The sequence below is a fragment of the Hippopotamus amphibius genome, chromosome 6 (assembly GCF_030028045.1).
Source record: "Hippopotamus amphibius kiboko isolate mHipAmp2 chromosome 6, mHipAmp2.hap2, whole genome shotgun sequence".
NCBI lineage: Eukaryota > Metazoa > Chordata > Mammalia > Artiodactyla > Hippopotamidae > Hippopotamus > Hippopotamus amphibius.
This window is the reverse complement of record NC_080191.1, coordinates 159,062,955-159,085,978: the sequence shown is the minus strand read 5'-3', so window position 1 is coordinate 159,085,978 and position 23,024 is coordinate 159,062,955. Positions and strand designations below refer to the sequence as shown.

The 23,024-nt window shown below is 38.0% G+C and overlaps 1 protein-coding gene across 1 annotated transcript in view; it reads left to right on the top strand.

Moving 5' to 3' along the window:
- The window catches only part of PARL (presenilin associated rhomboid like), a 51,660-nt gene that overhangs the window by 14,095 nt on the left and 14,541 nt on the right, over positions 1-23,024 (top strand). The window contains exons 4-7 of the mRNA XM_057738905.1: positions 1,615-1,663; positions 18,000-18,095; positions 18,668-18,817; positions 20,248-20,318. Of these exons, the coding sequence (XP_057594888.1) occupies positions 1,615-1,663; positions 18,000-18,095; positions 18,668-18,817; positions 20,248-20,318 (366 nt within the window). The remainder of the gene's footprint in view (positions 1-1,614; positions 1,664-17,999; positions 18,096-18,667; positions 18,818-20,247; positions 20,319-23,024) is intronic.

Here is a 23,024-nt window from a genome sequence, read left to right as displayed (position 1 = left end):
GAGGGTTGATGTCCTCTTCAGTTTTCTCCTTCTTAGGAACTTATTAATCCTGGCCAGTGAGAGCTTGAGAGAGCAGCCTTGGGTTTTCTTTTTCCTAATGATAGTTGAAGGTTCCTCTAAGTAGGGAGAAGGATTTATTCCTCCTTGTTTCCCTATAGACACAAGGAGCAGGAGCCCTTCCTGTTCTAGAGAGGCCTTTATGTCAGAAGAACAATGAATGTAATATTTGCAGGTAAAACCTGCAACAGTGAGTGGTAGTTTTTATTCAGTACAATATGTTTGAGGAGATAGTAACACTGACCTATTCCACAATCCTGGTTCTTTTTGAAAGCTAACGGCTTCTGGACTATAATGTTTTGATACCCAAATTGTTCCTTGGAATGGTGAAAATGACACATGCAATATATTTAATCTTCATCCAAAGATGGATTTGTTTAAAATTGTTAAATGATAGGATATAAAATATAAAATTCATGTTAAAATTGAAATAACACATAAATATAACATGGGAAGTGAAGGTCCCAGGACCCTGTGCCACACTACTACATATGCAGTGAGTAAGGTCTGAGAGCTCACACACATTTAATTATACAGTTGACCCTTGAACAACTCGGGTTGGGGCACCGACCCTCCATGCAGTGGCAAATGTGCCCTTAACTTTATAATCAGCCTTCTGTAACAGCGGCCTCACATGTGTGGATCCCGCCAACTGTGAGTGGTGTAGTATACTGTAGTACCTATTTATTGAAAAAAATCTGCGTTTAAGTCCAGTGCAGTTCAAACCCCTGCTGTTCAAGGGTCAAGTGAATTACAGAAGTGGAATCGTATATGAATCAAACACATATTGATCTGTAACTTTTGGGGGGGATTTCTTTTTGTAATAGTATACAAAGTGTGGTTCAGTTTCATAGTTAGAACATAGTTTTTTTAATTAAAAAACTTTAATCATGGAAAATTTCAAAAGCGAAGTAAAAAGAGTAAAGAGAATACTATAATGAACCCCTATCATCTAGAGTCAATGATTATTGACACATAGCCAATGTTTCATCTAGTCCCCCTTCTTTCTCTTCCCTCTCCACCACTGATTATTGTAAAGCAGATTCTAGGCATATATCATCTATAAAAATTTCAAGGTGTGTCCCTAACAGATTAGGAGTCTGTCTTTTTCTAAACCTCAATCTAGTATTATACCTTTTAAAAAAGTAATTTTAGTAGAAAATATTCTTGGTTAGAATTTTAAAACTAAATTGGGTCTTGGTGAGTAATCACTTACCTGATGGTTTGCTAGGCGCTCTACGTCATAGACGCCCCTCCCAGGGGAGCTGCTGGGTAACTGTTACTGTCTCCATTTTATGTATCAGGAAACTGAGGTTTAGATATAGTTTGTCTGACGCCACAGAGCTAATCAGTGGCTTTGTGTAGAGAATGCAGGCTGTCTGACTGTAAATCACCTGTGCTTTCCACTCTGCCACATATTTGTTATGTCTGTTGTTCAGTAGAGATTTTTATAAATGAGGACTCTCTCATTTATGCACAGAGCATTTTCTTTCTTTTCATCTACATAGCCTGAAAGTATTTACCATATGGTGATATGCAAATTTCCTTCTGTTTTAGATTAACAGGTGGTGGAATAACCTAAGTGATGGCCAGCGGACTGTGACAGGTTTGTGTTAGCTTACACGTTTTAGCCATTCAAGGGAAGAGAAATCAAACCAAAAGGTACAGTATGTCACAGTAAATGGCTTTTGTACCATGCTCTACAGTGGTTTAGAAGACAGTTTCTGTACCTTCAGGCTAATGTAATGGTTTGAAAGTAGTGTGGCATAAGGTATCCAAGAGGTTCTGGGTCAGTTATTTTCTCATTTTGATCTAGTTTGATATTGATCAAATGATCTATCTTTGTAGTAAAATCCTAGCTTGTGAAATAGGTTTTGAGTAATTGTTACTTTCCCGTTAAGTAACTAAAGGGGACATTGATTAAGTACCCTCTTTATGCAGCATGCTTTATACATATTCTCTCCCTACCTCACAGGGCTGCTTACAGGGTAGTTACCTCCCTTTTTACAGATAAGGAAACTGGCTTTCAGAGAAGGAACTTTTCGGAGGTCACACTGCTAGTAAGTAAGAGTTGAGTTTCAAAACCCAGATCTGTCTCATCCTAAAGGCAGTTTTCTGTTTTCTACACCATGCTGTTTATGATATCCTCTTTAAATGTAACCATAACGTGTATATCACCATGATAATTTTATTTGTTTTAAGTGTTTATGGAAGTCAGATCTGGCTCTTCAAGGTAACAGTTGTGCAGTGTATTATGGACTTAGTTATTTGAGAAATTTGGGGAAATGGATTTGTAAGTTCTTTAACAATTGTGCAGATAGGGAAAAAAAAATCTTCCTAGAGAAATAGCAAAATAATGCTTTTCCTCAAATATGGTTAGACTTATGGTACTCTTAATTTTCGATACCTGTTTAAGTGGAGAAAAGGTGCTTATGTTTCTTCATTCAGACTGTTTCCTATGTCTGAAAGGTTTAATTTTTCTCTCTCTCTTTTTTAAAATTAATTTATTTATTGGCTGTGTTGGGTCTTCATTGCTGTGTGTGGGCTTTCTCTAGTTGTGGCAGGTGGGGGCTACTCTTCATTGAGGTGCGTGGGCTTCTCATTGTGGTGGCCTCTCTTGTGGAGCACAGGCTTCTAGGTGCATGGGCTTCAGTAGTTGTGGCTCTCGGGCTGTAGAATGCAGGCTCAGTAGTTGTGGCACACGGGCGTAGTTGCTCCTGGGTATGTGGGATCTTCCTGGCCTAGGGCTCAAACCCGTGTCCCCTGCATTGGCAGGCGGATTCTTAACCACTGCTCCACCAGGGAAGTCGCTGGAAGGTTTAATTTTTCTATCTGCTTGGTGGAACCTGATCCAGTCTTCTCTTCAAGTCTGTGGTTTAGACATTGCTTCCTACAGGAAGTGCTTTTTTCCTGAACTCGTTGCACTTTTTAATCACTTCCAACACAACCTGCCTTATGTAATTGTACTTGTATCATCTTTGAGGACAATGATGAGATTTTTCATTTTGTTATAGCTCCTAGTACATATCTGGCACACAGTAAAGACATTCAGTTAAAATCTGTTGAGTGAATGAATATTGATGAGACCTTGAATCAAAAGATTATTTTTCAAAGTATGTTGGCAGGGCTTCCAAGGTGGCGCAGTGGTTAAGAATCCGCCTGCCAATGCAGGGGACACGGGTTCAAGCCCTGCTCCAGGAAGATCCCACATGCCGCGGAGCAACTAAGCCCGTGCACCACAACTATTGAGCCTGCGCTTTAGAGCCCGTGAGTCACAACTGTTGAGCCCATGTGCTGCAACTACTGAAGGCCACGCGCCTAGAGCCCGTGCCCCACAATAAGAGAAGCCACTGCAGTGAGGAGCCCCGCACACCACAACGAAGAGTAGCCCTCACTCACCGCAACTAGAGAAAGCCCACGCACAGCAAAAAAGACCCAACACAGCCAATAAAATAAATAAATTAAAAAAAAAAAAAGTGTGTTGCCAAACTGATTGATTAGCCATTGAGGTCTTAATAAAAATGATAACTTCAAGAATAGCTCTGTAATAACACACGTGTTTCCATTGGAATTAATTGAGATTTTTGGTTTGTTTGCTTGTTTTCTGAAAATTAACAGCCTTTCCGTAGGGTAGCAGAGTTTTGATTTCTTTTGATATTTTCAAAGTATCTCACAGTTAGTTGGTACCTGGTGTTCCTTGAAGATGCTAAAGACTCTGTCATTTAACATTTGAGGAGACCTGGGATCCGAATTTAAGACCTTTTTCATGCCAGGAAATACTTTATTCAGAGAAGTTGGTATTTGGAGATAATTAAAAATCAGAATTCTTTCCCTTAGGTTATGTTGCAGTCTAACTAGCAGGTTAAGTATAAAGTACTTCAAACCACATAAATGTGAATGGTCATGCTGAAGACCTTAAATACTTATTGTCAGATTAGCTAAGTGACTTTTAAAGGCTGAGGAAATGCTCTTTGATCTGTTCAATGTCATCTCAGACTCTTCTTTCAGGAAATAATTATTCTGGTAGCAGTGAATCTAGCCTCACAACATTTGTTAGTGGTGCTTTATAATCAGTTAGCTTATACTAAGATTTCAGTGATTAATAAACTTGTGCTTTAGTTGTATCGCCTCTCTTTTCAGAGGTGCGAATTCATCCCACTGACCTTGCTTAGCTCTTCGATTGCTTCCTTTAGGCTGATTCTAAGTGAGGTTGGCTCAGCTCCTGGCTTTTATTGAGGATGGATTTATGGGGTGACAGATTGATCCTGTGCCACTTTTTCCTTGGATTGTGGATGTTCTCTGAGTGTTTTCTTTTTCTATTTTGAAAGAACTTGACAAGTCCTTTGGAGGCCATGACCTAGAAAGTTTCAAAGCTCTGTGAGGTGTGCTTTTTTGCCCTGTAGTATTCACACCTAGACACTGGCAGCTTGAAAGCTCTAGCAGGTTAAAGATTTCACAGTTCTACACCAAACATTTCATGTAAGAATTCCTTGGTATCTGAATCTAATGTGCTCATGAATTGGGATGGCAAGAGTTTGGTTATAGCAAGTTGAGAGCAAAATGTTTTATCCAAATGCATTTGTTTCCTGAGCTTGAGGTATAATAAGGGATATCTCAAATTTATCCATATCTCTTTTGATTCCTAGGTTTGGATAAGAACAGTTCAAATCATAAGGGATACCTTATGTAATTGACTATGTTAAGGTGGAATCTAGTGGTGAGGTGAAAAACCTTCCCTCCTTAGAGCTGATAGCAGTTTTGGAGTCCTTAGTTTTTGACTCTTCTATCTGATTCTATCTCTGGGAATCACTTTGTCAAGATCTACCAGAGAACTGGGCTTAATCCCTTAATCCTTTTTTTTTTCTTATCTGGTTTAGGGATTTTTTTTTTTTTTTGTCTTAATTGTTACACAGACATATTTCCCCAAACTTCACATTGCTCTGAAAAAGTTGTTGTAAGTTCACTTGGTGTTTGTAGGATGAAGTGGGAGCATCAAGTACCATTCTTTAAAGTTGGCTTGTCCTTGGTACTTTTACATTTCAGCTAGTCTCCTGTATTGCCTTGCTCTGTAAGGCTTTTAAGCCTGTACTGGATGTCCCCAGGCAACCCCCCCAGGAGAGTATTTCCCCTACATTTCTAGCTTTTAGAGATGCCTATGAGGCACTTGTCAGGTTTTCCTGTTAGTTCAACAGAATTCTGACTGTCCTATATTGGGATTTGGGTAAAGCTGAGAGGGAAGAACCTGCCAAATTATTGTATCTGATCGAGGAGGGGACAGGAAGGAGGAGGAGGAGTGGGGAGCAAAATCTTAAGAAGATGGTGTCACAATTCCTCGACAAGTTCATATCTACTGTCAGCTCCAAAATTTAGGCACTGCTGCACTCCAGGCTCTTGGACCTCTGCCCCAACCTCTAACATCTATTTTTTCTTTTTTGCTCATCTGTTTTTACCAGGATTAGTTTATTTTTTAGTTATTTCTGGGGAAAGGGTAACATAACTAATGCTTGAGTGCCAACTAGGCTTTAAGTACTGTGTTGGGTACTTTACAAACATACATATTATTGTTAATCCTTATTGTTTATCTTAAGAGCACTGTTAATGGTATCCTCATTGTTCAGATGGGGTAACTGAGGCTCCGCGAGCTTAAATAACTTGGCTGAGATCACACAGCTAGAAAGGCTGGAGATGGGAAACAAACTCCTTAGTTCAGATAATATACTTTTTTTTTTACATCCTTTCACTTTCTGCTATAGCAAACCACCACTAATTACCTTTCTGATAAACCACACTGCCTTCCCGCATCCCAGGTATCTGGGTGCAGATTCATACCCCAAATTACAGGAAATTGTCCCAAGGCAGCAGGCTGGCATTCAGTGAAGAAAGGGAGACATTTTGGCTACTTGGGTTATAGTCTGTCATTGTAAAATAATAAATGTGCATGGTAACATTAAAATAGTGTTAGAGAATATATAAAATAAAAATAAATCTCTCTCCCTGTAGACTTCCAGTTGCATCCCCATAACCATTGCCTTTTTAATTGCTTGTATATTCTTCTAAAGCACCTATTTATATATAGGCATTTATATCTGTATCTAACTGTGGTTTAAACACAAATGGTAGCATGTAATACAAAATTCCTCTACACCTTTATTTTTTTTTTCACTTAGTATTTTAAAGGACATTCCATATTGATACAAATAGGTGTGTTGTATGCTTTTAAAAAATATTTTATTGAAGTATAATATACGTAGAAGAACACACTGTTAGATATACAACTAATTTTCACACACTGAGCACATCCACATAACTAGCACCCAGATCAAGAAATAGAAATTACCAGCAACCCAAGATCATTCTTTTTAATGGCATTGTAGTAGCCCATTCAAATGAATACTATTGTAACAAGTCTTCTATTAATGGATGTTTAGGTTGTCTTTAGTCTTGCTTTCATAGGAGGATGGAAGATGGATAGTCTCTTTGGATTTCCTCTTGATTCCAGGAAGCTGTGAGACCAGTCCTTAACTTGTTTTGTGGATACTTCCCAGGAGGGGAAATGATAGTCACTGTGTGAGGCCGACAGAATGATCCCTGTGCCTGTAGTCCTGGTTCCCAGGGAACCTGAGGTAGGGACTGCTTGAATTCAATTCTTTGGCTGCTGTGGGTGTATGTGCTTGTCAGTGTCTGGACTGGCCACATGTAGCTTCATTCAGATAGAGGAGCTGTCGGGGGGTAAGTTGGCCCACCTCAGAAACAGAGGGATGCTATACTTAACTACTGGGCTCCAATTGGGATAGTCTTTTTTTTTTTTTTTTTTTTTAAGGAAAAGAGAAAGAGGCTGTACCCCCTTCCTTGGCTAAGGAGGAAAATAGACTGAGGTCACTGAACCCCAAGCAGTGCTTCTCAAATCAGTGTATCTTTTTTTTTTTAAATTAAGGTATAATTCACATATCCTGAAATTCATCATTTTAAAAAAACACAGTTGATCCTTAAACAACGCAGAGGTTAGGGGTGCTGACCCTCCACACAGTCAAAAATCTGTGTATAACTTTATAGCCAGCACTCTGTCTGCTGTTATACATTGGTGAATTCAGCCAACCATGGCTCATGTAGTACCATAGTATTTACTTTTGAAAAAAATCTTTATATAGGTGGACCTGTGCAGTTCAGATTCTTGTTATTCAAGTGGTTATAATTCAGTGGTTTTTTATTATATTCACAAAGGTTGTGCTACTATCACCATCACCTAATCCCAGAACATTTTCATTAGCTGTTAGCAGTCAATCCCTATTCCCCTCCTCCCCTTAGCCCTAGACAGCCACTTTCTTTCTCTGTGGATTTGCCTGTTCTGGAGACTTCATAAAAATGGAATCACATAATAGGAGGCCTTTTGTGGCTGCTTCTTTCACTTAGTATAATGTTTTCAAAGTTAACCCATAATGGCATGTATTTCTTTTTATGGCTAAATAATATTCCATTATATGGATATATCACATTTTGTTCATTCACGTTGATGGACATTTATTTCTACTTTTTGGCTTAATATTATGATAATGCTGCTATGAACTTTCATATATATGTTTTGTGTGGACATATGTTTTCATTTCTCTTGCTAACATACCTAGAAGTGGAATTGTTGGGTCATATGGTACTCTGTTTAACTTTTTAAAAATTGTGATAAAAACACATAAAGTGTACCATGTAAACCATTGTTAAGTGTACAGTTCAGTAAAGTATATTCACATTGTCGTGAAATACCTTCAAAACTCTTTTCATCTTGTAAAATTGAAACTCTATACCCATTATACAACAATTTCCCTTTTTTCCCCTTCCCTAACCCCTGGTAACTACCATGCCACTTTTTGTCTCTTTAAATTTGACTTCTTTAGATACCTCATATTAGTGGAATCATACAGTACTTGTCTTTTTTGACTGGCTTATTTCACTTAACATAATGTCCTCAAGGGTCATCCATGTTGTAATGTAACAAGATTTCCTTCCTTTTTTAAGGCTGAAAAATTTATTCCATTGTGTGTGTACACCACATTTTGTTTATCCTTTCATTCTTCGATGGCCATTTGGGTTGCTTCCAACTCTTGGCTGTTGTGCATAGTGCTGCTAGGAACATGGGCATGCAGATCTCTTGTGTCCCTGCTTTTAGTTCTTTTGGATATGTAGCCAGAAGTACGATTCCTGAACTATATGGTAGTTGTATTTTAATTATTTGAGGAAGCTCCATACTTCTTTCCATAGTGTTTGTACCATTCTACAATCCTACCAACAGTGTACAAGAGTTCTGATTTCTCTGCATCCTTGCCAGCACTTGATATTTTCTGTGTATGGTTTTTTAAAAAATGGGTGCCATCCTAATGGGTGTGAGGTGACACATTATTGTGATTTTGATTTGCATTTCTCTAATTAGCTATATTGTGCCTCTTTTCATATGTTGGTTGGCCATTTGAATATCATCTTGGAATAAACACTCGAGGGCTTTGCTCACTTTAATCAGGTTGACTTTCGTTGTTGAGTTGTAGGAATTCTTTATACATTCTAGATATTAACTCTTTATCAGATATATAATTTGCAAATATTTTCTCCCATTCTGTAGGTTGCCTTTCACTCTGTTGATTGTGTCCTTTGCACAAAAGCTTTTAGGTTTGATGTCCCATTTGTCTGTTTTTGTTTTTTTGTCTGTACTTTTGGTGTCATATCCAAGAAGTCATTGCCAAATCCAATGTTACGCGGCTTTTCCCCTGTTTTCTTCTAGGAGTTTTAGTTTTTCGTCTTACCTTTAGGTCTCTAATCAACTTTTAGTTTATTTTTGTGTATGGTGTAAGATAGGAGTCCAAGTTCATTCTTTTGAGTGTGGATATCCACTTTTCCCTGTTTTCTTTCTGAAGAATGCCAAATTGTTTTCTAAAGTGGCTGCACCATTTTATATTCCCTTAGTCAGTGTATGAGTATTCCATTTGTTATTGCCTGTCTTCTTCTAAATATGTCAGCAACTACAATTTTTTTTTGTATTTTTTTTATTGTGGTAAAATATACATAACATAAAATCTATCATTTTAGCCATAAAGTGTACAATTCAGTGGCATTAAGTACATTTACAATGTCATGCAACTGTCATCACTATCCATTTCCAGAACCTTTCATCATCCCAAACAGGAACTCTGTACCCATTAAATAATAACTTCCTGTTTCCCCCACCCCTTAGCATTTGGTAACCACCATTCTACTTTCTGTTTTTATGAGTTTGCCTGCACTTCATATAAGTGGAATTATAAAATATGTTTTTGTGTCTGGCTTCTGTTGTTTAGCATACTGTTTTCCAGGTTCATCAATATTTTAGCATATATCAGAATTTCATTCTTTTTGAAGGCTGAATAATACTGCATTTTTTTCAATTTTTTTTTATTGATGTGTAGTTGATTTGCATTATGTTAATTTCTGCTATACAACAAAGTGATTTAGTTATACATATGTATGCATTCCTTTTTTAAAATATTCTTTTCCATTATGGTTTATCATAGAATGTTGAATATAGTTTTCTGTGCTATACAGTAGTACCTGGTTGTTTATCCATTCTATATATAAAAGCTCACATCTGCTAACTCCAACTCCATCCCTCCCCCAGCTGCCTCCCCCTTGGCAACCACAAGTCTGTTCTCTATGTCTGTGAGTCTGTTTCTGTTTCATATAGGTTTATTTGTGTCATATTTTATTATTTCTTTATTTATTTTTAATTTATTTATTTGGTTGTGCTGGGTCTTAGTTGCAGCATGCATATGGGATCTAGTTTCCTGACCAGGGATTGAACCCAGGCCCCCTGCATTGGGAGCTCGAAGTCTTAACCACTGTGCCACCAGGGAAGTCTCAATTTGGTCATATTTTAGATTCCACATATAAGTGATGTCATATCATATTTGTCTTTGTCTTTCTGACTCACTTCTCCTAGTATGATAATCTCTAGTTGCATCCATGTTGTTGCAAATGGCATTATTTCATTCTTTTTTATGGCTGAGTAGTATTCCACGTGCCACATCTTCTTTATCCATTCATTCCTCGATGGACATTTAGGTTGTTTCCATGTCTTGGCTATTGTGAATGGCGCTGCTATGAACATTGAGGAGCATGTGTGTTTTTGAGTTATAGCTTTGTCTGGATATGTGCCCAGAAGTGGGATTGCTGGATCATATAGTAATTTTATTCTTAGTTTTCTGAGGAACCTCCATAATGTTTTCCACAGTGGCTGCGACATCTTACATTTCCACCAACAGTATAGGAAGGTTCTCTTTTCTTCACACCCTCCCCAGCATTTGTTATTTGTTGACTTTTTAATGATGGCCATTCTGACCAGTGTGAGGTGGTACCTCATTATAGTTTTAGTTTTGATTTGTATTTTTCTAATATTAGCAATGTTGAGCATCTTTTCATGTGTCTGTTGGCCATCTGTATTTCTTCTTTGGAGAAATGTCTGTTTAGGTCTTCTGCTTCTTGTTCTGGTTTCTTTGTTTTTATTTATTGATTGGCCATGCCAGTGGCTTGCGGGATCTTAGTTCCCCAACCAGGGATTGAACTCTGGCCCTTGGCAGTGAAAATGCTGCGTCCTAACCACTGGACAACCCGGAAAGTCCCTGGTTGAGTTGTATGAGCTGTTTGTATATTTTGGAAATTAAGCTCTCATCAGTCGCATCATTTGCAAACATTTTCTCCCATTCCATAGGTTGTCTTTTCATTTTGTTTATGGTTTCTTCTGCTGTGCAAAAACTTATAAGTTTGATTAGGTCCCGTTTGTTTATTTTTGTTTTTATTTCTATTGCCTTGGGAGACTGACCTAAGAAAACATTGGTACAATTTATGTTAGAGGATGTTTTGCCTATGATCTCTTCTAGGAGTTTTACGGTGTCATGTCTTTTTTAAAAAAATAAATTTGTTTTATTTATATATTTATTTTATTTTTGGCTATGTTGGGTCTTCGTTGCTGCATCCGGGCTTTCTCTAATTGTGGAGAGGGGGGCTACCCTTTGTTGCAGGGTGCAGGCTTCTCATTGCAACGGTTTCTCTTGTTGCGGAGCACGGGCTTTAGGCATGCAGGCTTCAGTAGTTGTAGCACATGGGCTCAGTAGTTGTGGCACACGGGCTTAGGGAAGCCCTGGTGTCATGTCTTATATTTAAGTCTTTAAGCCATTTTGAGTTTATTTTTGTGTGGATTTACACACAGCTGTCCAACTTTCCCAGCACCACTTGCTGAAAAGACTGTCTTTTTCCCATTGTATTAAGGCTGAATAATATTACATTGTATGTATACACAGCATTTTGTTTATCCAGTCATCTGTTGATGGACATTTGATCTGTTTCCAGCCTTTGGCTGTTGTGAATAATGCTGCTAAGAACATTTGTGTGTAAGTCTGTTTTAAGTCCTCGCTCTCAGTTCTTCGGAGTATATATTTAGAAATGGAATTGCTGCATCATATAATTCTATGTTTAACTTTTTGAGAAACTGCTGAACTGTTTTTCACAATAGTTGCATCGTTTTACATTCCTACCAACAACGTATGGATAGAAGAGTTGCAGTTTCTACATATCCTTGCCAATACTTGTTATTTTCCTTTTTTTTAAATAATAGCCATCTTAACGTGTGGCATGTGATATCTCATGGTTTTCACTGGGCTTCCCTAATGACTAGTGATGTTGAGCATCTTTTCATGTGCAATGGTCCATTTATTCTTTGGAGAAATGTCTGTTTAAATCTTTTGTTCTTTTTTTTTTTTTTTTTGGTCGCATCACCCAGCATGTGGGATTTTAGTTCCCCTAATCAGGAATTGAACCTGCGCCCCCTGCAGTGGAGGCGCAGAGTCCTAATCACTGGACCACCAGGGAAGTCCTGCTTTGTCTGTTTTTTGAGTTTTCTTTTTGGTGGGTTGTTTATATATTCTGGATCCTAGACCTTTATTAGATACATGATTTGCAAATATTTTTTTCCTATTCTGTGGATTGTCATCACTTTAATAGTGTTCTTTGCAGCACGAACTTTTTAATGAAGTCCATTTTATCCCTTTTTAATTTTATTATGCTTTAAGTGTTATATCAAGGAAACTGTGACCTAATCCATGGTCACAAAAATTTATACCTATGTTTCCTTCTAAGAGTTTTATAGTTTTAGCTTTTACATTTAGGTTTTTGCTTCATTTTGAATTAATGTTTGTATTCAGTTTGGAGAAGGTGTCCATATTCATTCTTTTGCTGGTGGATTTCTACTAGGTTCATCAGTACCATTTTTTCTAGATTCCATATATATGTGTTAGCATACGGTATTTGTTTTTCTCTTTCTGACTTTCTTCAGTCTGTATGACAGACTCTGGGTCCATCTACCTCACTACAAATAACTCAATTTTGTTGCTTTTTATGGCTGAGTGATATTCCATTGTGTATACGTGTCAGATCTTTTTTATCATTCATCTGTTGATGGACATTTATGTTGCTGCCATGTCCTGGCTATTGTAAATAGTACTGCAGTGGACATTGTGGTACATGTATCTTTTTGAATTATGGTTTTCTCAGGGCATATACCCAGGAGTGGGATTGCTGGGTCATATGGTAGTATTTTAATCTCCATATTATTCTCCATAGTGGCTGTATCAGTTTACATCCCCACCAACAGTTCAGAAGGATTCCCTTTTCTCCACACCCTCTCCAGCGTTTATTGTCTGTAGATTTTTTGATGAGGGCCATTCTGACTGGTGTGAGGTGATACCTTATTGCGGTTTTGATTTGCATTTCTCTAATGATTAGTGATGTTGAGCAGCTTTTCATGTGTTTGTTGGCCATCTGTGTGTCTTCTTTGGAGAAATGTCTATTTAGGTCTTCTGCGTGCTTTTTGATTGGGTTGTTTGTTTTTTTGATATTGAGCTGCATGAGCTGTTTGTATGTTTTGGAGATTAATCCTTTGCCAGTTGCTTCATTTATAAATATTTTCTCCCATTCTGAGGGTTGTCTTTTCATCTTGTTTATGGTTTTCTTTGCTGTGCAAAACCTTTTAAGTTTCATTAGGTCCCATTTGTTTATTTTTGTTTTTATTTCCATTACTCTAGGAGGTGGGTCAAAAAGGATCTTGCTGTGATTTATGTCGGAGTGGTTTGCCTATGTTTTCCTCTCAGAGTTTTAGAGTGTCTGGCATAACATGTAGGTCTTTAATCCATTTGGAGTTTATTTTTGTGTATGGTGTTAGGAAGTGTTCTAATTTCATTCTTTTACATGTAGCTGTCCAGTTTTCCCGGCACCACTTACTGAAGAGGCTGTCTTTTCTTCATTGTATTCTTGCCTCCTTTGTTAAAGATAAGGTGACCATATGTGCCTGGGTTTATCTCTGGGCTTTCTATCCTGTTCCATTGATCTGTATTTCTGTTTTTGTGCCAGTACCTTACTGTCTTGATTACTGTAGCTTTGTAGTATAGTCTGAAGTCAGGGAGCCTGATTTGATAATCTGATTATCGCAAATGAGGTATTAAAGTCTCCCAACTATTATCAAGTCATTTATTTTTCCCTTAAGTTCTGTCAATTTTTATTTCATTTATTTTGGGTTTCTATTGTTAGGAGCATATATATTTGTAATTGTTATATCTTCATGAATATCAAGTTTTGGGGTTTTTTTTGACCTTTTGGTCATTGTATAATATCATTCTTTGTCTCTAGTAACAAATACTGTCTTAAAGTCTACTTCGTCTTATTCTTGTGGCTTTCTAGATCCCAGAAATATGTTGGAGGTTTTGTAAGCCCCTGTGGACATCTCATTCCTCATATTTTCCTTTTAAGATTTTTGTTTAGTCTCTATTATCCATCACCTCAGGCAGCTGCAAACTTAAAACACTTGCCTGTAATTGCTTTTGACAAATGACCCCTGGGGAGATGAGTTTTGCACTTGGGTTTCCAGTCAGGTGAAATACAGACATCATTGCAAGTGGGATCTTCCAAGAAACTGTTATCAGGTCAGATGATGATAATTCTTTGGGAACAAGGCTTTGAAGGAGATTCAGTTCCATTCTGCTATCTCTGGTGGTTGCCAGGTGGCACTGGGAAAGTGGATTTTTTTCATGGCTAACTTATATCTGGAAAGTGGGGGATGGGACTAGGGCAAGTTGAAATGCCTCAAAGCTCATTGTTCTTATCGAGATTCATCCATTTTTCTTAAAAAATGCTGGGTTGCTGCAAGCCTTTGGCTAGTTTCCAGAGATCTGAAAAAGTAGATTTTAACATGTTTTTAACCAGTTTTTTCATTGCTTTTATGAAGCAGAGAATTTTTGGAGGGCCTTACTCCATTAATCTTACTGATAGAATCCAGTGCATTGCTTTGTTTTTTTGTTTTTTGTTTTTTGTTTTTGGCTGCATTGGGTCTTCATTGCAGTGCATGCACTTCTCATTGCGGTGACTTTCTTATTGTGGAGCAGGGGCTCTAGGTGCATGGGCTTCAGTAGTTGCAGCACATGGGCTCAGTAGTTGTGGCACATGGGCTTAGCTGCTCTACGGCACGTGGGATCTTTCCGGACCAGGGATCAAACCTGTGTCCCCTGCATTGGCAGGTGGATTCTTAACCACTGTGCCACCAGGGAAGTCCCTGGTGCATCACTTTTGGTAAAGGTAGGCACTGAGGCAGCAGCGACCTTCCCTAATCAATAGTGCCAAGCTAGTCTAAGACATGGTTGAGTCAGGAGGAGGCAAGTAACACTCCTCCTAAATGGAGATAGAAACAGAGGCCCTAAGCAGTTCTTCCTGTCAGAGGAGAAGGAAGGGGAGGGAACCGTTTTCTTGGAGCGTCTACATACTGGGTGCATCTGCTATCTCATTTAAGCCTCACTACAACCTTTATGATGTGTAGCAAGTATTATCCTCATTTTACAGATGAGGAAACTGAAGTGAAGGCAGTGAAATACCACAGGCTGCAAAGCTTGTAAGTGACATACCTAGGATTCACACCTGAAAAGGCCATTCCCTTTCTACATATTTTTCATTTATTGAGCTGTCTCTTGTGACCACATTTAATCATGCTTTCTCATTTAATCATCACTCAACTCTTCGAGATAGATTTTATTACCCCCATGTTACAGAAGAGGAAACTGAGGCTGAGAGATGAGGCCTCTTGCCCAGATTATAGTTTAAATAGGACAGAGCCAGTCCTGCTCGGCTCCTTCACCCTTACCTTTAGACAAAGTGTAGTGCTTCCTCAGTAGGCCTAGGATTGTCACACCTCCTCCTGCTTACTTTCTTCTAGGGACCATCCTATGCTGTTCCCCAGGTAAGGAGCCCTTTGGTGTCTGAACTCCTAGAGTGACCAAGGTCAAAAGAAATCCCCTTGGCTACCCATGTCTCTGTGTCTAGTGGAAAGAGCACTAGATTAGGAATTCTGGCTTACGTACTGAATTTGGCTCTCTGAAAACTTGTACCTCCTAGAGCTTCAGTTTTCTCATCTATACTTGGCCTTCAAAATGGGAAATGCAAGGAAGAAAATATCTGCATTTTACTTTTTTATTTTTTTGGTTAGTGAAAAATGAACTATAGTTGTTCCTGTACGTAATTTGGGTATATATGTTCAGTTGTTTACTGATGGGATGCCTAATTATAGACCGCTGATCTTTGAAGTGAAGGGTTCGATGACAGCGTGTTCTAGTGCCAGTATTCTGTCAGATTTACCACAAAGGCCTCTTACGTTTAGATTGAAAACACAGTGTTAACTCTTTGGCTACTGTTATGTTAACCTAGGTATCTTTTGGTTATCTTTTCCCTTCAAGTCTTTTCTTTTGTAATCTCTTCAGCCAGAGATGCTCTCTACTACTCTACAGCGGTGAGGTGCTTGAAGGTTCTAGAAGTGAGTGCTGTTCGTCACCGGTTTCACGAAGTAGCCTGTGAAACTGGCAGAGTATGCAGAGTAGTTGTTGGCATTTTTCAGCGGGTGGGGTCAGGGGCCCCATCTTGCTTTCTTTGCAGTGAACCGTAATTGGAGCAAATGGCAAAGCCCTAACTGGTTATCTTTATGACCATGGAAATCTGGGCCAGACTATTTTCAAGTCTTTTTTACCCTGAGATATCAAACACTGTACAACAATCTAGATCTAAGAGTTCTCTGGGTTAGTAAAGATGTTTGACTCTGCAAAAGAAACTAAAGAACCCCAGGCAATACTAATCACTGCTCACTTCCTTTTATGATAAACCCCTGAGGTCTGTTCCTCCAGTTGAGGAGGCTCTGCCCAGGGTTCCAGATTCCTCATTGGGAGGTATACACAGTGCTCTTACTTGCCTTGTTTGTGATCCCTTTCCCTCATTTTTTTTTTTTTTTAAATACTGTCCCTCACACCATCTTGGAAAGAGTTCTGGTTATTTACTAAAGATGGTAAAATAGCTGTCATAATCATAGTCACAGTCCTCACTAGTAGAGCATCTGATAAAATTGATAGGATCAGTTCAGTTAAATGCAGTAGAACACCATTCAGTGTGCTGTGAAGAAAGGAAGGATACTACCAGTTAATTGGACACACTACCGATTGTAAGATGCAACCTGATTTCAGATATTAAAATGGGAAAAATGTCTTTGGAAACTACCATTTTTCATAGATTCTAATTCAAGTAGAAGAGCAAAAACTAGAGAGACTAGGAATGCCAGTAGGTAGCTGGGACTGTTGAATGAATATCTTCTAAAATACTTTTACCAGAATGTTGCTGGAATCAGTCCTTATTATCATTGAAGAAGTTGAAAGGGCTAGCTGCCTGTTGCCTAAAGAGACTGGAGGAATGAATACCTGTTTAAATTTCTTTAATGCAAGTAGATGAGTGCCTACTGTGTGTAAGGAGTTGTGGTACCTAAAATATATTTTTTATTTTTTTAAAGTTTGTAGTTTTTAAAGAATAACTCAACTTCTTCCCTAGAATTAACTATTTAGTAAGATATATCATTAAATAAACTTAATTTAGCAGTAGTTCTAGCAACATCAGTTCTTGCAGAAAAATGAAAGTCACCCAACTCCCACATGTAAACATATTTTCAAAAGCAGTTGCAAAATTCTTCCAGACTGTTCCTGAATTCTTATTACCTAATGAGTATTTTTCTTAGACATATGGATCTTCATCTACACAGATGACCTTTTTTTTTTTTTAAACTTATTTTTTGGTTATGCCAAGCGGCATGCAGGATCCTACTTCCCTGACAAGGAATCGAACCTGCGCCCCCCTGCAGTGGAAGTGCAGAATCTTAACCACTGGACTGCCAGGGAAGTCCCTACATAGATGATCCATAGGTGTTTCCATAAGCTGCCCAGAAGTTAAAGAAGCATACCATTCCCTGTGGAAAAAGAAGCAGTATTATGTAGCTTTTTTACTCTTCGCCAAAGAACCTAATTCTGTACATTACTTCTGTTTTTCACTTGGCCATTTTCAAATAATAATTATTGACCTGATTATCGAGAAGAGTGAACTATTCTGAAAAAGTAAGATATGAATCTGAGTGAAGAAAGTTAGCTCCTAGAGCGTTTGCAATTTTCCAGGAATTCACTGACTACCAACCTGTGACAGTTTTGATACTCAAGAACGTTGATTTCACTTAACTTCTCTTCACTTATCTACCCCCACCCCCCCCAGGTATATAATACAGTTAAATAATTGTGGTAGAAAACTCTTATTTGGGTGGACTTTTTTTTTTTCTTTAAAATTTTTGTTTTTCTTTTTGATGTGAACAACTTTTAAAGTCTTTATTGAACTTGCTACATTACTGCCTCTGTTTTATGTTTTTTGGTTTTTTGGCTGAGGCATGCAGGATCCCAGCTCCCCGACCGGGGATCAAACCCACACCCCCTGCTTTGGAGGGCGAAGTCTCAACCACTGGACCACCAGGGACTTTTGATCAGACTTTCTTTGCTTTTATTTTTAACTTCACTAAGTTATAAATGTTTATTTTGCAGGTATCATAGCTGCAAATGTTTTTGTATTTTGTTTGTGGAGAGTACCTTCCCTACAGCGGACAATGATGAGATATTTCACATCCAATCCAGCCTCAAGTAAGTCTAACTTGTGTGATTTTATTTTGAGGTAGAGACAGTATGGAAGAAATATGCTTTATGGTAATTGAAGTGCTATAAAAAAATGACTTTTTGTCAGTAATTATAAGCAAAATGTGGAGGACAGACTGTAAGCTCTTGGAGGACAGGAACCTCATTTCTCTTATAGCTGTGACCAGGCACCTAAAATGTACCTTGTACATGGTAGAAACCTAAATATTTTTTAGTGACTTAAGGTCCGTGATCACTGCAGATTTACTCTTTGAAGAGTAATTGAAATTTTATTTTTGTAGTTGAAATAATTTACTATTTCTTTTTTCTAACTTTTCCCGTAGGACAAGTTGCTTTCATTGACCTAGAAGTTTTATTGGTTGCTTACTAACTAGAAAAGAGATTTAAGATAGCTTTTTATCACATTGAAAAATGCTGTCTTGAACTATCTTATCCAATCTTTTGACTGGCTCTGGTTTCATATGTTTGTTTCATAATAATAATAATGAAAAAAGTCTAAAATGGATCATTTTTACTGTCTGTGTGTTCCACAATTACAAAACTGTTTTTCTTTGTTGTAGAGGTCCTTTGTTCTCCAATGTTGCTGTCAACATTCAGTCATTTCTCCTTGTTTCACATGGCAGCAAATATGTATGTCTTGTGGAGCTTCTCCTCCAGCATAGTGAACATTCTCGGTCAAGAGCAGTTCATGGCAGTGTACTTATCTGCAGGTAATAAGCTTTCATCTTGGCCCTTTCAGAGTATAAGTGCTCTCACCTATCTGGAGAAGGGACAAAGGGAACGATTATAGCCATATTCTGTATACAGTAAGTGCTCAGTACATATTTGTTCCTCAGATTGTATAGAGAGAAGGATACAAACTGGTGTAGTATTTAAGCATGTCATTTTATCTCCCTAGGCCTTGGTGTCTTTAGCTCAGGCCTACCATTTTATAGATTGGTGGTTCCCAGACTTCCTGGCTGCCTCAATCATCTAGATATTTGTTAAATAATCTTACACTCAATTTCCAAGTGTGTTCAGTTTCCAGAAAGCTTTTGATTAGAGCTATCCAATAAGATTGTCAAGAATGAGTTCGTTCTTTGTTGCAAGCATATATTAGCATGGAACCACTTTAGTCATCCTGGAGGTAGCATCATTTCCTTATTTTAGCTAGCAAATGATAGTGCAAGATTCCAGGTTCCTAGATGCTGGTAAATTGGCAATTTTACCTAACTCCAAAATTTTTTTTTTTACTTATCTTTCTGATGTAAAATGTACTTAATTAAAACGTTTTATAAACTGTAAAAATTCATTCCTAAAATCCCTTCATTTAAAAACAGTGTAGCTGGCAGTTATGTGTAGTGAAAAGACACTGAGCGTGGAGATGGAAGACCTAGGTTCAGATCCTATTTTGGCTACCACTGTGTGATGTTGCAGAAAAGACTATACCTCTCTGAGGATAACAATACTTACTCTCATGACATGGGGTTGTAGAAGGGATAAAATCTACCACAAGGCCCAGAGTGAGTACTTAATCAGTGTTAATTAAATACTCATGTGTACCTAGTCCTTCAAAACAGCAGCTGAGCAATGTCTTTGGCCTAATAAGTGTGTACTTCTTTTCCCAAGCACTCATGTTGTTGTAGGTACAAAGGGTCTGTTTCAAGTGCCATTAATTCCTGCTCTATAGAAAGTTGTTTTTTAAAATTAGCCACACTCAATTCAGATGACAGTGGTGCCAAAGGGACCTGTAAAGGATCATCTAGTCTAGATCTGGAACACATTCATTTGGCAAGCTGGGTAAAATATAGACTCCTCGGTCCCACTCCAGAGATTCCGATTTAGTGTTTAGAGTGCAGTCCAGAGAATTCCCAGACAGCTGGTGAATTTGGGAACTAGTCTTTCTTCATACAGTGTCGATGAGGAAGATGATAACTAAGAGGTAAAGTGCGTGACCCTGTGTTACTCCGGAAGTGGTGCAGTGGGTCAGACTGTGCTTTCCCTGTAACAGATCTGAAGTGGTAGGCAGCATACTATTTATGCCTGCACCTTGTAGTGACCCGGGTAGACCCCAACAGTGTTAGTCTCTGTGGAGTGGAGGTCAGAATGGAAGCCATTTTTGTACTTCACTAAAATTACTGAAATGTGATTTATTTCTTAGGTGTTATTTCCAATTTTGTTAGTTATGTGTGTAAAGTTGCCACAGGAAGATATGGACCATCACTTGGTGCAGTAAGTATTTCTAATTAAATTTTTTCACTTCATTTTGAAATAATTTTAGACTTACAAGAAAGTTACAAATTAGTACAATGAGTTCCTATGTATACCCTTAACCCTACCAGTAACTTCAGAACCACAGTATAACTATCAAAGTTAAGAAATTAACATTAAAACAATACTATTAACTCATCTACATCTAATTTAGAATTTATACATTTGTAAAGTTTTTAACCATTGGTCATTTATATACACTTAACTGGCAACCGAGTACATATCATGAGGAGTAGTCAAAATAGTCAAAGTAGCCATAAACCAGAGAGCCTAATCTAGCATCGGAAAATTCTCAGTAATTAGAGATTTGAATCTGGTACTGTCTTCTCCTCTTTAGTCAACTTGTGAATGCTATGCAGATTAGACTGCTAGGCACTGTGCTTACTAGAGCCTGGGGGTATAGCCAGTTAGCAAGATGATCAGAATCCCTGCTCTCAGTTATGTTCCAGATGGTTTTTTAAAGATTACAGTTGTGTTTTCTTTTGAGTTTAATGGCAGATTTCTAGGCACATGGAAATTTTTACATAATATTTCCTTAAAGACTACACATTCAATTTGTGCATAGTTAAATACACTTAAATGTACGCAGTGCACTTAAATGTATTCAAATAGGGAATTTCACAGTTAAAGAAACTCTGAGAAGGTTCAGTTTTGGAAAAGAATCCCTATGTAAAATAATCATACCATAATTTGTGTGTTCCTCAGATTTGTGTCTACTTAATTTTCCTAATGAGGCCTGTATCTTGTCCTATGACCTTTATGCTTTCTTAAGCCCCCCCTCTTTTTCTTCATGAAATGTTTGTTTTCTGTATAAAATTTGGTGCCAATAATATCTCAGATCCTATTCTCTACCTCATTTGCCAGCTAAGCACCTGTTTTGTGAAGGCAGTGAAGACCACTAGGGTGAATCAGAAGTGGACTCTGACTTCAAGTTTAGTTTAGTTGGGGAGAAAACATACACATCTAATACACACTGAAAAGGCTGAGTAGTCTCTAGAGGACATTGGAGGTTCTGAAGGTTGGGAAGACTTTTATCATTAGTTCAGAGGATCTGGGAAGGCATTTTGATGTGCCCTCAGACTAATGTTACTCCCTTTTAAACTGAAGTGCATGAATAGTGTGTGGCAGCGTGGCATTTGGAATTAGACTGAATTTGGATCCCACCTCTGCCACTTATTCATGATTTCTAGGACTTACTACTTAACCTCTCTGAACCTGCTTCCCCATATAAAATGGGGATAACATACCTATTTCTGATTTGCAATGCAAGTGTGTTTATTTTTTTATTTTTAAAATTTATTTATTCATTTATTTATTGGCTGCGTTGGGTCTTCGTTGCTGCACATGGGCTTTCTCTGGTTGCGGCAGGCGGGGTCTACTGTTCATTGTGGTGTGCAGGCTCCTCATCGTGGTGACTTCTTTTGTTGCAGAGCACAGGCTTTAGGCACACGGGCTTCAGTAGTTGCGGCATACAGGCTCAGTAGTTGTGGCTCACAGGCTCTAGAGCGCAGGCTCAATAGTTGTGGCGCATTGGCTTAGTTGCTCCGTGGCATGTGGTATCTTCCTGGGGCAGGGCTCGAACCCGTGTCCCCTGCATTGGCAGGCGGATTCTTAACTACTGCGCCACCTAGAAAGTCCCTGCAAGTGTGTTTAGAGTACTTAGTATAGTAAGGGGCATATAGTAAGAAAGGTGGAAGTGGTGGTTTCTATTTAGTCATCAAAATCCTGTAGAGCCATGGTAGGATAAAATTATTATTCCCAGATACTTTCATTCATTCTTGATTAAAATGAAAGAAAACTAAATCACCAGGTATATGGTATTTTTAATGAGAAGTCTGGAGAAAAAATACTATTGACAAAATTGTGATAGAAAATATAAAGTATTGGTCTTGTTGCCTTTGATGAAAGAAGATTGTTAAAGAATATTTGTCAGTCAGCATTGGCACAAGGGAGCAAGAATACTGACTAGATTTCGGTAGGGGTTTGTTTAGTTAGAGCTGTGTATATTCTGAATCTCATTTAAAAATTGAATTTTGTACTAGTTATTGGCAGGAAGCTTTTCTAATTTTCTGCTTTTCAAAAGTTTATTTGCTGTGAAATGTAGCCCTTAGTCTTGTGATGGCAAAGATTAATGAAATATTTATTGTAGGAAACAGCATATGTGAAAATGTTAGAACTTTTTCACTTCAAGTTGTAAATAGCTTTTTAAAATTTTTAAAAATTTTATTGAAGTTTAGTTGATTTACAATGTATTAATTTCTTCTGTACAGCAGAGTGACTCAGTTATACACATATATGTTCTTTTTTGTATTCTTTTCCATTATGGTTTGTCACAGAATATTGAATATAGTTCCCTGTGCTATACAGTATGACCTTGTTGTTTGTTTATCTTATATATAATAATTTGCCTCTGCTAATCCAAAACTCCCATCCCTTACCTCCCCTAACCAACACCACCCCCCGCCCCGCAACCACAAGTCTGTTCTCTGTATCTGTGAGTCTGTTTTTGTTTCATAGGTATGTTGATTTGTATCATATTTTAGATTCCACGTATAAGTGATATCATATGGCATTGTCTTTCTCTTTCTGACTTACTTCACTTAGTATGATAAGCTCTAGGTCCATCCATATTGCTGCAGATGTCATTATTTCATTCTTTTTGATGGC